The sequence below is a fragment of the Penicillium manginii genome (assembly GCF_028828005.1).
Source record: "Penicillium manginii strain IBT 31320 chromosome Unknown utg000004l:1.0-7231830.0:1.0-7236170.0, whole genome shotgun sequence".
In the NCBI taxonomy this organism is placed as follows: Eukaryota; Fungi; Ascomycota; class Eurotiomycetes; order Eurotiales; family Aspergillaceae; genus Penicillium; species Penicillium manginii.
The window spans coordinates 3294357-3307231 of NW_026643105.1; the positions used below are offsets into that span (position 1 = coordinate 3294357).

Genomic DNA, 12875 nt, shown 5'->3' on the forward strand with positions numbered 1-12875 from the left:
CAAAAATACCTTGAATTACCTGCAGATTACGTCCGGCTCGCGCCTCACCCGGCTGCGTGGGCCTGTTTTATTCCCCCACAATTGCGCTTGTTGTCCTTCCGGTTAATTAGTACTTACACTAATGGTACTGCCATTCTACCACATCATAGGTGGTTGCTAGTTATCAACTGCTTCTAGTCGCACCTCACAAAACCCCGAGCCCCGGTTCTCTTCCTATGCATAGTCGACGTGGGTGTTTATCTTATTTTTTTTTCTCTCCCTGCAGCGGCGATCCCTGCGCCAAGAGTGTCGTTCCCTTTTCATCCCTCAATCTGACTGGTCTTACGGGAAATCCTAAATGCATCATACATACGGAGTATAGTACTAACAATGGTTACGATTCTTTGATTATTTAATTTTCTCCTCAGATATTGTAGGACATTCATGCTGCAAGCTTCTATGGACAAGTGACTCGAAATGTCTATGTTTATTTTTCTTTCAGATAGTTAACACCGCAAGAAAATGTTGGGACTGGAATGTGGGCCCCCCCGCGGAGATGTCAAGACAATCGATACTATAATGCAATAAAGCAATGCCACCAGGAAAGCAATGAGAACATCTTGCAGGAGAAATGATTTGAATACCACAGAATCAGATTGCACGATTCGCTCTGGGAAAATAATAAAATAAGAACAAAGCCCGGGATCCGGTGGACATGAAGTATTTCAAGCCTATGCGCCGCGGTGGCTGTTGGTCGACATTAATGTAATCTTGCCCTTCTTCTTCTTCTTACCAGCTTTGGATGAAGAGGGTCCCGACTCCTGATTCTCGGGAGCCGTTTGGGCGATGACTGCTGACTCCTGCTGCGCAAAGAGCTCATCCTCCCAGCCTGCTAGCCATCCATCATGTCGGGGGTGGGCCTCCAAAATAGGAGATGTTGATGTGATAGCCGTTGTGCCCCAAACGGTACGAACCCCGGGCGGACTGCTGGAAGGCGAGGCTAGCGCCCCGAATTGGGACGATGCGCGTGGCGGGGATGCTGAGGAGGTACCAGCGTCAAAAATTGCAGAATCGGCATTGCTGGACAGCGGCTGGAAATCCTGTACATTGAAAGGCGCTTCGCTGGAACTTCCGATACTTGGGCGCTTGCGACGTGCAGCGGCCCATCTTTCGTCATCTTCCTTCTTCTCCGCGCGAATGCGGTCTTTCTCCTCGCGGGCTTCTTTGTCCCGATTGCGCTTCCGCCTTCTGTCGGTCTCTGTACGGAATTGCGCGAGGACTTCAGGGACTACCACATCCCTCCAGTCGCACTCAAGGAAGTTCACCTCACAGCCATAGGGTAGGTGTCCAAGATATTTAACACGCTTGCGCAGGTCATCATCGACAATATGACCGGTCGAGATGTGCTCTACTCGGGGTAGGATGGTCGCGGGGAATTGAGCATATTCGCCGAACGCAGCTTTGAGAATCCTGATGTCCAGGGGTGACAGGTAAAAATGAGGCAATGCTTGATAGAAGTAGTATGGTTGGTCGGACGGAGGTGTTTTCTGTGCCTCTTTGCCTCGGCCCTTCGATCGAGTCTGCAATTTGGGCTCGGCTTCGAGTTTAATATTCTCCAAAATCTCCGGGAGATGATCCGCGTCATCAGATGTGATTGGTGTTGGTGCGGGTTCCGCCACCGGATGTGTCATGTCCGTGCTGGAACTTGGCGTTGATTCCTCGGAAGAGCCACTAGCCGGCGGAGCCGCATCTTCTGTGGTGTTAGATACGACAACGGGGTCGTTGACGGGTCTGGAATTGGCTTTTTGCCGAGTGATGGCAGGTGGATTGCCAATTCCCTGAAGCTTTTCCTTTGCCTCAGAGATCGCGCGGATAGCTTTCCGGGACCATGTATTCTCATCTCCAAACAGCAGCTCGTCTTCAACCTCCTGTCTCCGAAGGTCTTCGATTTCTGTGTCGTATTGAGCAGCCATGTAGTCCTCGCCGCCTTTCATGATTCGAGAGTAGTCGGCCACTTCAGCCACATGGTACCAGGGGATATCCTCTCCCTTGCCAATTGTTTCACCGCCGTCACGAGGCAGGGCAAGAGTGCTGCCAGCGTCTCGCTTGACTAGTCTTAGAACGACATCTCCGCCTTCCACAGGGAGATCGCCTTCTTGGCCTCGGAACCATCGGACAGGGCGACTCTCCGAGGCGTAGATTGAGTCCCAGCAGATTGGACATTTCTTCCACCGGGGTTTCTTGTCGGGAACATGTTCTTCACCGTCGGACGAATGCATATAACGAATAAGGCATGGAAGACAGAATATATGTCCGCACCGAGCCATTCGCGGTGCGACCGGTATAGACAAACAAATGGGACAGCTGGCAGCCTGGGTCTGGGCGGAAACCAAGACCTGAAGGACAGATGCCCAATCTAGATGTACATCTGCATTGGCTGCCTGGGCATGGTAATTGAGATCCGGAGAGACAATGAAGCGGTAATTGGCATGGACATATCGCGCCTTGTCCACTGCATGGTAACCGGATCCTGCACCGGATGATGCATAGCGCCGAATGTTGCGAGGAGGTGCCTGGTATTGTGGTCGAGGAGGGAGAGAGAAATTCATCAAATGAGTAATGGACGTCTGTCCTTTGCGGCTGTTGGTAGATTTCATGACGGCCTAGACAAGGAATGATAGGTCAGCAGGGTGTCTGTGAAACCCATCCAATTTAGGATACCCACCGATTCACTGTAATCATCATCATCCAAAAGTCCTGGTTTCTTTTGTCGTTTGTGCTGATTCTTTCGACCTTGGTTGTTGCGAGGCGCCCCCGAGTTCCTCGACGATAGCCCGGCACCAAAGCTTCCAGAGCCTCCTGCTCGTCGCTGGGAGCCGCTATCGTTGGAGGTAGTAGAGTGATAGGTCGCAGGCCCAGCGGGGGGGATTTGAGATATTTACCGCTTTGGAAGGAGTCGGAGTTTGCCCACCACTTGACGACATTTCCAAACCAATTCCCGTGGGTCAGTTAGCTTGACGTCGATTTTACACGACTGAAAGAGCGTAGAGCCTGGATGACCGTTTGGAAAGCTTGAAAGTGAGGCTCTCTGTAGGTCCTAATTCAATGCGATACCTGATAAGGTGGGCGATCAACCAACAAAGAAGGGCAGAAAAATGTCCATCCAGAGTGCCCAGAGAGTACTAGGTCAGTCTGAGAATGCAGAAAAAAAGTATGAATAGGCCAAGCCTCGAAAGGCCATCTAAAGATAGAGATGGCGACCAGGATTGGCACGCTGAGTACATCGCGATGGCGTCGAGGAGGGGCGGGCCATGACATCGCCGGCACACGTGCCGGTGACTCAGCATTGCTGACTAACATTTGATTTGTGAAGGTCTGCACCTCATCAGCTTCGCTTCCAGCAGGCGTTGAATGAGGGACCACGGCTCTTTCAACCACCTTTCCTTTCACCGTAACTGACATACATGTCTGCATCCCCATGAAATATTTTCTTCTATTTTGATTTGATTATTGAGGTAAAAAATCAAAACCCAACCCGCGTCCCTCATCCCGCGCAATGTGTCTAACATTCAAATCTCCAGCTCTAGCGATTCACACTCCCCGATCCCGATATACCCAACCCCCCCTTCCCAACATCCACTCGGTTTTCGATAAAGGCCAACATGGCTGCATAAATGAAATTTAGTCTTCAGGTTTTTGGATCATCTTGATTTTCATAGCGCATGGTTGCCGTTGAGGCAGCGCGTGGCTGAACAAAGGCGACAACTATCTCCAGCCTCGTCAAGATGAACCACCACCTGCCCCCGATGCCCCATGGGCAGCCGCCTATGCCGCAGTCGCGGCGGCAGCAGGACTTCTCCTATAACGCTGGTCATCCCAACATGCGATCCCCACCTTACATGGGGTATCCCCCACACATGAACGGCATGAATGGTATGAACGGCCACATGCCCCCAGCATATTCACCTCAACAATTTCCTCCTTGGTATCCGCCTTATGGTCATATGCAACTTCCTCCTCGTCCTTACCAAGCCCAACCTCACTATGGTCCTATGATTGTGTCTTCCTATCCGCCCTCACAGCCAATCATGGCACCCAACCATATTCCTCCTCATTCACTACCAATGCAGCCGAGGACATCAACGCCTTTACAACCAACGATGTCACCGTCAGTACACGCGGCTCATATTCATCCTGAGCTGCAAGACCATACTGTCATGCCCGTGCAACCGCTCCAGCACTACCCCATCGCGACTCCACCCCCGCGATGGGAGCCCAAGACTCTCCCCGAGGCTGAAGTTATCGAACCCGAACCGAAACTTCCTTTTGCCGCACCGGTAAGCTGAGTTCAAAATCCAACCAATCTACTTATAGCAGTCACTAACCTCTTACTAGCTCCCCTGGCTCTCAGTTCCTGAAGTGTCCTTCCCGCCAAGACTGCGAACCAGACGCCGATCAGTTCGTCCTTTTTTGGCTGCTGTCGAGTTCCCTAAGAAAGATGGCAAACATATCATCGGAGAGAGGAAGGATGAGGAATATGTGAAGCCTACAGAAGACACGAAGTCTGCCGATACTGGTGTTAATGTGATCTCTGAACCTCAAACTCCCACCACCTCTATTCCTCAATCGGAAGCAAACTCGACACAGCCAACCACTCCCTCTTCTACAGCGAAATCCCAGACCCCGCAGAAAAATACAAAGCCCGCGCCTGTTGTTCCTGTTGTGCCAAATGTTCCAGGAACTCCCCGTCGCCAAACCGCCAAAGACACTTCTAGCGTTGGATCTGAAACACCCAAGTCGGCCACTCCTGATGCCGAGCAGACACCTTCTGTCGACACTACGGAAGCCTCAGTCAAAACGGCTTCGCCTGTGCGCGCAGCACCCAAGTCATGGGCCGACCTTGTCCGCTCCAAAGCCGCAGCAGCTGCAGCAGCTGCCGCCGCCGCAAGCCCTGCCGCCGCCGCTCCAGTTACTACCGAATCAGGAGCGTTGGCTGCACCGAAGAGCGAGTCTCTTGGAGACGTACTGAGCAGCCTGGGAGAAGATGTCACCCAATACAGCGACAAAATCGCTTTCCTCGAGCCCCGAGGGCTTGTCAACACTGGAAACATGTGCTATATGAACTCCGTCCTGCAAATCTTGGTTTCATGCGTCCCATTCCACCAATTCCTTGAGCATGTTGGTCGGCGGGCCGTGCACAGCTTCAAGAGCGACGTGCCCCTCATCGATGCCTTGATTATGTTTATGAGAGAGTTCCGCGTTATTGATGCTGCAACTTCGGAGGACCAACTGAGAATGCGACTGAAGCCCACCGAGCTTGAGCAGTATGGCGAGTCCTTTGTTCCTGAGTTTGTTTATGATATGATTCGACAGCTTCCTCGATTCAGGGACATGCGGCGTGGCCACCAACAAGATGCACAAGAGTTCCTGGGTTTCCTTCTTGAAGAGATGCATGAAGAGTGTGACCGTGCCGCAAAATCCAAAACCGAAGCTTCCCAAGACTCCACTGAGGGTTCTTCTGGAGACGGATGGCTCGAAGTCGGCGCCAAGCAAAAGTCGGCCGTTACTCAATCCTCTGGTCACATCGCCTCTGAATCCCCGGTCACTAGAATCTTTGGGGGTAAGTTGCGCTCAGAGTTTAAGGTTCCCGGCAATAAGACTTCCGTTACAATGGAACCGTATCAACCCCTCCAGCTCGACATTGGTGCTCCCGAAGTCCACAATATCATTGATGCTCTTCGAGGACTCACCAAGCCTGAAAACATCCAAGGCGATTTCAACTCTTCCCGCGGTCCCAACGTCACAGCTACCAAGCAGATGTTCATTGAAACTTTACCTCCAGTCTTGATTCTTCACCTGAAGCGTTTCCAATACGACAGTGTGACTGGTGCTACTCAGAAGATATGGAAGAAGGTTGGATATCCCCTTGACTTGGAGCTTCCACGAGAAGTCTTCCCAGCACACCGCCGCAACGCCATGAATGCGCAGGGTGGTCTCCCGAAGTATCGCCTCATGGGAGTCATCTACCATCACGGCAAGAATGCTAGCGGTGGTCACTACACTGTCGATGTTAGGCGCCAGGATGGCCGTGAGTGGATCCGCATGGATGACACTGCCCTTCGCCGCATTCGCAGTGAAGACGTGGCGGAAGCTGGTGGCGAGGAAGATCCCAAGGTGCTTGCAGCTGCGCTTGAAAAACACAACAAGCAGGACAAGAACATCCACACCAACATCTTCGACCACATTGACCACCAAGATGAAATCGAGGCCGCCGACAATGACAAGGGCTGGAGTCAAGTGAACGGAACTGGTTCCAATGGACATGCAAGCAAGAAGTCCATCAATGGAGTTGCACCTCCTTCTGCCCCATCATCTGGGGTGCGCACTCCCCTTGGAAGATATGGCTCTCGCGACAACAAGGTCGCCTACCTCCTCTTCTACCAGCGCCTGTCATAACCATGTCATTGAAAGTGGTCAGAATTGATTCCATACTCAACTTCATACCGCCTCGACATTCTCAGCCCCTGGCTACATGAGATACGCATTTCTATTTTCAACATTTGTTTATTTGCGACAGCATCATACCCCACATTAGTGGCGCTTTCTTCAATTTCACGCATGACTTCCATTCACAACGTTGCAGGGCACTGACAGGCCTTGTGCGTCAGCCGGCTGTAAATACCACGCCGGGCCGACCTCAGTCACAAACGGGAGCAAATCCAAGCTTCCCTCAAACAACACGGACGCTGGCTAAAGCACGACGGCAAGAGTATCTATGCAAAACCAGGGCAGGGCGGGCCCAGGTTTTTTTTCTAAAAAAATATTTACCATCTTGCCTCGTGACTTCCGCACAAGCTCCCCAGGACACGTCCCTCCACTCGCAAAAACGCGAGCAATACCGCACTCAACATCCCCAGTGGCAGTCTTACAACATCCGCATATCAGCAACCTCAAACAACCACATCCCGATAACACCACACCACCACTGAATCCTAGCTTGACCGGGCCACCTTTACAAATATCGAACATAAGTCGACACCTACCCACCCTCCGACCCGACTTGTCAAAACACAACGAATATACTCCACACCTACGTCTCCCTCTACCACCTCACCTCACCTCGCCCGCGAAACAAACCCAAACCAGACTTTCCTCCAAGTCCTCCTGCCTCGCTCAGCTCAATATCCCGGCCCTCTATTTCATACATACATCCCTACTACCGCGAGCGCAGAAAGGGACCAACGATGGAGTCATGAATTTCCTTGTCTTATTCTTCCCCTTCCCCCCCTCTCCCCCTCAATAGACGGATATCAGAGAGGGAAGCCGGGAACTGTTTTGCTAGTGGGCTATGCATTATCGGAGGCCAGGTGAAAACAATTGCTGTTACTTGAGCTGTATCTTTGACAGAAAGCGTGAAGGATAAAGGAGAGGGCGTTGAGAAAGAAGAGTGGAATCGAAATCGAAATCGAAATCCAAACCAGAAACAAGGCAAGTAGAAGACGGAGACGAAGATGAATATGAAGAAGGGGACGAGAAAGAGAGAACGTTGCTCAGAGCAGAGAAGAGAAGAAAGACGATACTATATGAACTCTAGGAAGGGCTACAGATGAGGAAGAGGAGGACGCGGAACCAAAAAGCAATGTTTTTATAGCCCCAAAAAAATTTCAAAGGAAGTTTCAAGTTTATTTTCTTGTTCTCTTCATTACGTCGTAGATAGGATAGTGTTGGGCTAATCTTACATCTCATATTCGTGGTCATGCGTAAGGGGATCGAACGAGCTAGACAGGACAGGACATGGTGGATGAACTAGGCGTGGAAGGCGACCTCCTCCGGAGGGAAGTTCTCGTCGGCCTCGTCCTCCACAAATTCGAATCCCAGGGCGCGCCAGTTCAGTTCCTTTCTCCAGTGGAGGCCGTAGTATTCCCGGTCCTCGCCTGGTTGGCTACCGTTGGTGTTGGCGTTGGCGTCTCCGTTCGCTAGGACGGCCTTCTGGGCCTCTATGGGGCCCGAAGCAAGACCACCGCTCTTCAGACGGCCGGCGCGCGGGTAGATAACGGCTCGGAATCTGGACAGGAGGAGGCCCATGCAGCAGCAGATGCACGGCTCGTGGGAGAGGTACACGTCCAGAGACGTGCACAGGTATCCGCCCTCCGCCCGACTTCGAATGCGGGAAGTGGGCGAACGCCCCTCCGACTCCCCGCTTGCTTCTTGGGGAGGCGGGGGAAGGCTCGCAAGTGGTGGGGGAGGAGGGGCGGGGAGAGAGGTTGATGGTGGCAGTTCAGTCTCTGCTAGGGCATCGAGGGACTCGGCGGCTGCCTCAGGGTTCGGCGCTGCGAACTTCCTCTTTCGAGGCGAGACTTGGCAACTCGTGTCGGGCGAAGGGCGGTATGAGGTGGACTCATCGTCGATGACATGACTCCCGACCTCGTAGAGGAAGTATCTCTCCAGGGCGCTGAGCTGGTGTGGCTTTGAGAGTTGAGGATCCGTGTGGACAACAGGTTGGCAGGCCATGGCCGCGTGATCGGTTTCATTTTCCGGGGCCTCTCTCCTCGACCGCGCAACCAATTCGACCGCGCGCATTAGTGCGTGCAGGTCTGGACCACCTTCGTAGTCGGAGTTGTACGTCTCGCATGCCGGGTTGGGACCGACATTATCATGTCGGTCACTTTGTGATGGCCCGCCAGCTTCAGCTCGTGCGAAGCGACAGTCACCCGCAACAGCGACAACGGCCTGTGGCCAGCGCTCTCGGCTATCGTAGCCTTCTTCCCAAGCTTTCTCGTCAATCTGCGCTTCGATTCGGGGGTCGACTATCACGGCGCCTACGCCGCGTCCGCGGCCTGACTGCTTTGCCTCTAGTGCGACCTCTCGTGCGAGAGACACGTAATATCCAGCACGAGGTTCGATGGACTTCTGGTCACGGTTGAGAGTTTGGGGATTAGGTGCGACGGTCGATCGAGAAGCTGCAGGATTGAAGGTGACTGGCCACAGAGATTGGCTCCATAGGTTGGCAACCTCGGTGCTTGAGGGTGGATAGATAGGGATTTTGGTGCGGAAAATAAGAAGCTCTGGTGATTGCTCTGGGGTGCTGGGGGTTGAGGCCGTTTCCTGCGGCTCCTGTGAAGCACGGGAGCGAGGACGAGGGACTGGGATGAACGGCTCGAGCAAGGCGCGCACTCCTTCCATATCAGGAAGAGAAATTCCAAGCAAGACAAAGATGCTTGGTGCCATGGAAGTCTTCTGAGGATAGGTTGTATCTACATATTGCCTCACTGGCTCTGGCAGATTTTCGCGCTTGCAGAAGCGGCGCAGATGATTGAGTGGGAGGGCAGAAGCGTCGCGAGGGAACGAAGCATCGAGAGCTCTGTAGCGAGATTATTAGTGCTTTGTCGGTAGTATAACCATGAGAAGTTGACATACTTGATCACTCTGGAAGCGGATTTGATATCGACTTCAGCGACATAAGCATCATCTGTAGAGTCAAGTCAGTCTTGACGCGCTTGAGGTAATGGTGGGTGGGGTTGGGGTTCGATCACATACCATAATCTTCAGGTGGGTTGACTTCTTGGATGGACTTGATAGGAACTACATATCCATCTAGAGGCTGAATTGCCTCAACGACATACCTCATGGACGCGGCTGGGGAGCCGTGAGTTGACGCATCCATTGTTGTGAACGGGTGGTTGTGAGTGTAGAGGTTAGAGGGAGGTGAGAGATGAAGAAAGAGAGAAGGTGAAGGTGAAGGTGCGAGGAGACGACCACATGACTGGGGGACGATGATGAGGGAGGTGCGATGCCGCACAGGAAAGTCCGACTGCGGAGAGTCCGGGGAACAGTGAATGCTGGTATGCAGTAGTATAGTACAATATGCAGTATGTGGTATGGGATGTCCCTTTAAAGTTGGCCTACAGATAAGAGTTAAAGATTGAGGAGATTTGCGCCTGCCCTAACCCCGCACCCTATGCCCTAATCTCCAACCATGGACAAGTGCCATCTTAACTAGTAAAACTAGTAGGATCGCCACGTCTAGATAGAATATGAAGTATATTATTTTATCCTGTATTCTATATTTTGTATTTTGTATTGTGTATAGTTGATTGTTTTGAAAATGGTAGAGTTAAATAAAAAAATTGTTAAATAGGGGGAAAAAAAGGGAGCGAGCAAAAGCGGACAATGGAGAAAAACATTGGCCATAGGTATTTTCATTGATAGCGCATCATCCCATGAGACATCAGAACGCCGGATCATATTGCTAGTAAATGAAACGCTGAAAACATGATACAAAAAACACCACCCTCTCCTGCGTATGCTAAGTAGGTAAGACCACTCTAGTGTACCGTGCCGATTGATGCAGAACCCCAAAGATCACGAGCATGACGGGGGTATTCGATCAGATAACGCCCTCTGTGGATGCAAAACAATCATAGTTTCATCAAGATCGCGTCGCGGGTGAATCTAAGGGGATGAAATGTTTGAATCAATTGGCTCTCACATCTCTCATCCCTGCACCACCACTCTCGAGGCCAGCCCGAATTAGTTCGTAAGGTATAATGGATAAATGATAATGGCGGGGAAAAAGAGAAGCGATGCGGCCATGGTTGAGCAAGTTCTAAGAAGTAGCCCCCCCGGGGCTCTATGCAGAAGGGGTATTGGCGTTGGAGGTCGCCGCTGCGACAGAAGAGTCGTCGCCACTGGGGCGTTCGATCTCGAAGCCATCGCATCGTTCAATTAGGCTTTGGTAGTAATCCACCAACACCTCTGGTTGTGGAACGATGCGCCACTGCACACGGAATAGGAATTCCAATTCCAGCATGGCCAACTCGGTCATGCCAATACCGCCCACACGGGCATATGTCTTGTTCGTCCAGAAACTGTCGCTGAGCCCTTTGCTGCCAACGGTTGCACTGGCGATCAGGAAACGATGGATGGTGAGACTGGAGACGGTGAATGCTGGGTATAGCGCACAGAGACGGTCAATATAGAAGACCATGGCGAGGAGGATGGGAGGGGAGAGGGTGGCGTGGGTGGTGAGACGTTGCAGGTAATCCTGCACGGAGATGCGAGGTGGGGATCGAGAGTGGAAGCGCGTTAGCCGGCCTTCATTGAGGGGAATTTTGTCGTTGAATCGGATTAATTCCATCAGCATGCTGGAGATCAGCACCACCAGATCGCGGGGGTCGACGTCCTCGTATTGGGCAGGCAAGACCTTTGCCTCCGATTTGGAGGGGCGCAGGCGCTTGGTCTGTGACACTTGCCCCTCAGGATCACCAGCGCCCGACGGGGCACCATCTGACGGGTGGTGATCAGTCAGGCTGTTGCGCTTATTGGACCCGGAACCGTCAGGAGCGGGCATTGAGACCTTCGATTCCGAAGAATTGGAGGAAGAATTCACGTTCACCGGAGCCGAAGCGGAGGCGGAAGGGGTGGTAGGGGGAAGAGGCGGAGGGATCATAGAACCAGAGATAGTCACGGTGTTTGCTAAGCTGCTGGAGACAATGGAGGAATCGGCGGAAGCAGACGTAGACGCGGAGGCATAAGGATGGGTAGACGCAGACGCAGTGGCGGAGGTGGAAACAGAAGCGCGCCTGCGGTGACCGACTGCAGGAGATTCAGGAGAGGAGGGATCGACGGTATGTCGATTCAGCGCGGTCCGCAACTCCTCAATGGCCAAGCGCGAAGAACGAGGACTATTGAACTGTGGAGCCGGGGGATCATAATGGCCCGCCTGCTGTCGTGGGGAACGCAGAGCGGTAGTGGAGGGCGAAGGGGAGGAGGCCAACATTGTACAGTGTACAGTAGGTATCCGTACTCCGTAATGTGATCGTATAGGGTTTAGTGTTTAGGCTGGGAATGCAGGAATTTGAGGTCCAGCAGCCGCTCGGAGTGCACGCTGGCACCACGTGGGCGCACGAGTCAACGGGGCGAAGCTGGAGGCGTTGGCGCACGGCCTCATCCTTGCTTAACACAGGATGAGTGGATGAGACCAAGGGTGGAATTCGATCCGGAGGGTCTCTTAAGCAATGTGGAGGTGGAGGAGGAGGAGAGGGGGTGAGGGGGGATGAAGAAAGATATGGGGAAGAGTTTGTAATGAGTCTAAAAGGAGAAGGAAGAGTCAGACGAGTTTACTAGTACCCGGGTACTACTACAGGATTTTCCTCTTGGCCATGAGGTAATGTAATACGCCTTGTACGTGAGGGGCGCCCATCTGATACTTTGCACTCCGGCGTGAACTCCGGGGGAGGGTTTGGTAGTCATTCAAGGGTGATGATTGGCTGGCCGGGCCGGAGATGACAAAACGTGACAGTACACAAGTTACAGGGCTGATTTCCGATCATGTGATCTACTCGGATGTCCGCAGTTCCAGGAGTTCCAGTATGGAATAAGTGAAAGTAGATTGTGTACAGTTTCTACATAGGATCATATTGGTAAATTTGGTAGTATATAGATATAGAGTGATAGATGACCAAGATCACCACGTAATCTAGAGGCTCAGTTGAATCGGGCGGGGCCATGTCAGACAGTGGCTGATCATTATGAGGGACCAGATTGACTAACATTCATCGGAGTTAGTCTGAGTGGCTTTGAATGCAGCTAGTCTATGTAGGTATTAGTATTGAACAGTGACTAGTGAACTAGTGAGTTACCTTAGTTAGGCAGTACGATTGCTGCCTCAGGCCAATATCACTGGTTACGTAACCACTTATCATGACATGCGGAGACCGGGGGAACCTCAAAGGAAGCTTGGGAGCTTAGGGTTACTTGCAATCTTAAAGGAACAAAGCCAAGAGACACCCATCTCCCTCTCCAATTAATCTCCATTCTTGAAAGAGTCCGGCTGATTCATCTTTCCAATTTTCCTTGACACCGTCGCTCGCCCGTCGGACACGCGACCTGACGCC

At 52.2% G+C, this 12875-nt stretch overlaps 4 protein-coding genes across 4 annotated transcripts; 1 reads left to right on the forward strand and 3 right to left on the reverse strand.

Moving 5' to 3' along the window:
- Nucleotides 1–710: 710 nt before the first annotated feature.
- Nucleotides 711–2963, reverse strand: N7533_004939 (RING-type E3 ubiquitin transferase MAG2; the record flags this gene model as incomplete). Its single annotated transcript, XM_057101589.1, has 3 exons — nt 711–2642; nt 2705–2848; nt 2922–2963. The coding sequence occupies 3 exons, from the start codon at nt 2961–2963 to the stop codon at nt 711–713; spliced, it is 2118 nt and encodes a 705-aa protein (XP_056961219.1).
- An 801-nt stretch (nt 2964–3764) lies between these two features.
- On the forward strand, nt 3765–6435 carry N7533_004940 (mRNA-binding ubiquitin-specific protease UBP3; the record flags this gene model as incomplete). The annotated part of the gene is made up of 2 exons (XM_057101590.1): nt 3765–4316; nt 4375–6435. 2 exons carry the CDS (start codon nt 3765–3767, stop codon nt 6433–6435), a joined length of 2613 nt encoding a protein of 870 aa, XP_056961220.1.
- A 1350-nt stretch (nt 6436–7785) lies between these two features.
- Nucleotides 7786–9643, reverse strand: N7533_004941 (putative tRNA-specific adenosine-34 deaminase subunit Tad3; the record flags this gene model as incomplete). The annotated part of the gene is made up of 3 exons (XM_057101591.1): nt 7786–9340; nt 9397–9448; nt 9517–9643. The coding sequence occupies 3 exons, from the start codon at nt 9641–9643 to the stop codon at nt 7786–7788; spliced, it is 1734 nt and encodes a 577-aa protein (XP_056961221.1).
- A 966-nt stretch (nt 9644–10609) lies between these two features.
- On the reverse strand, nt 10610–11758 carry phoB (regulatory cyclin phoB; the record flags this gene model as incomplete). Its single annotated transcript, XM_057101592.1, has 1 exon — nt 10610–11758. One exon carries the CDS (start codon nt 11756–11758, stop codon nt 10610–10612), a length of 1149 nt encoding a protein of 382 aa, XP_056961222.1.
- Nucleotides 11759–12875: the final 1117 nt, after the last annotated feature.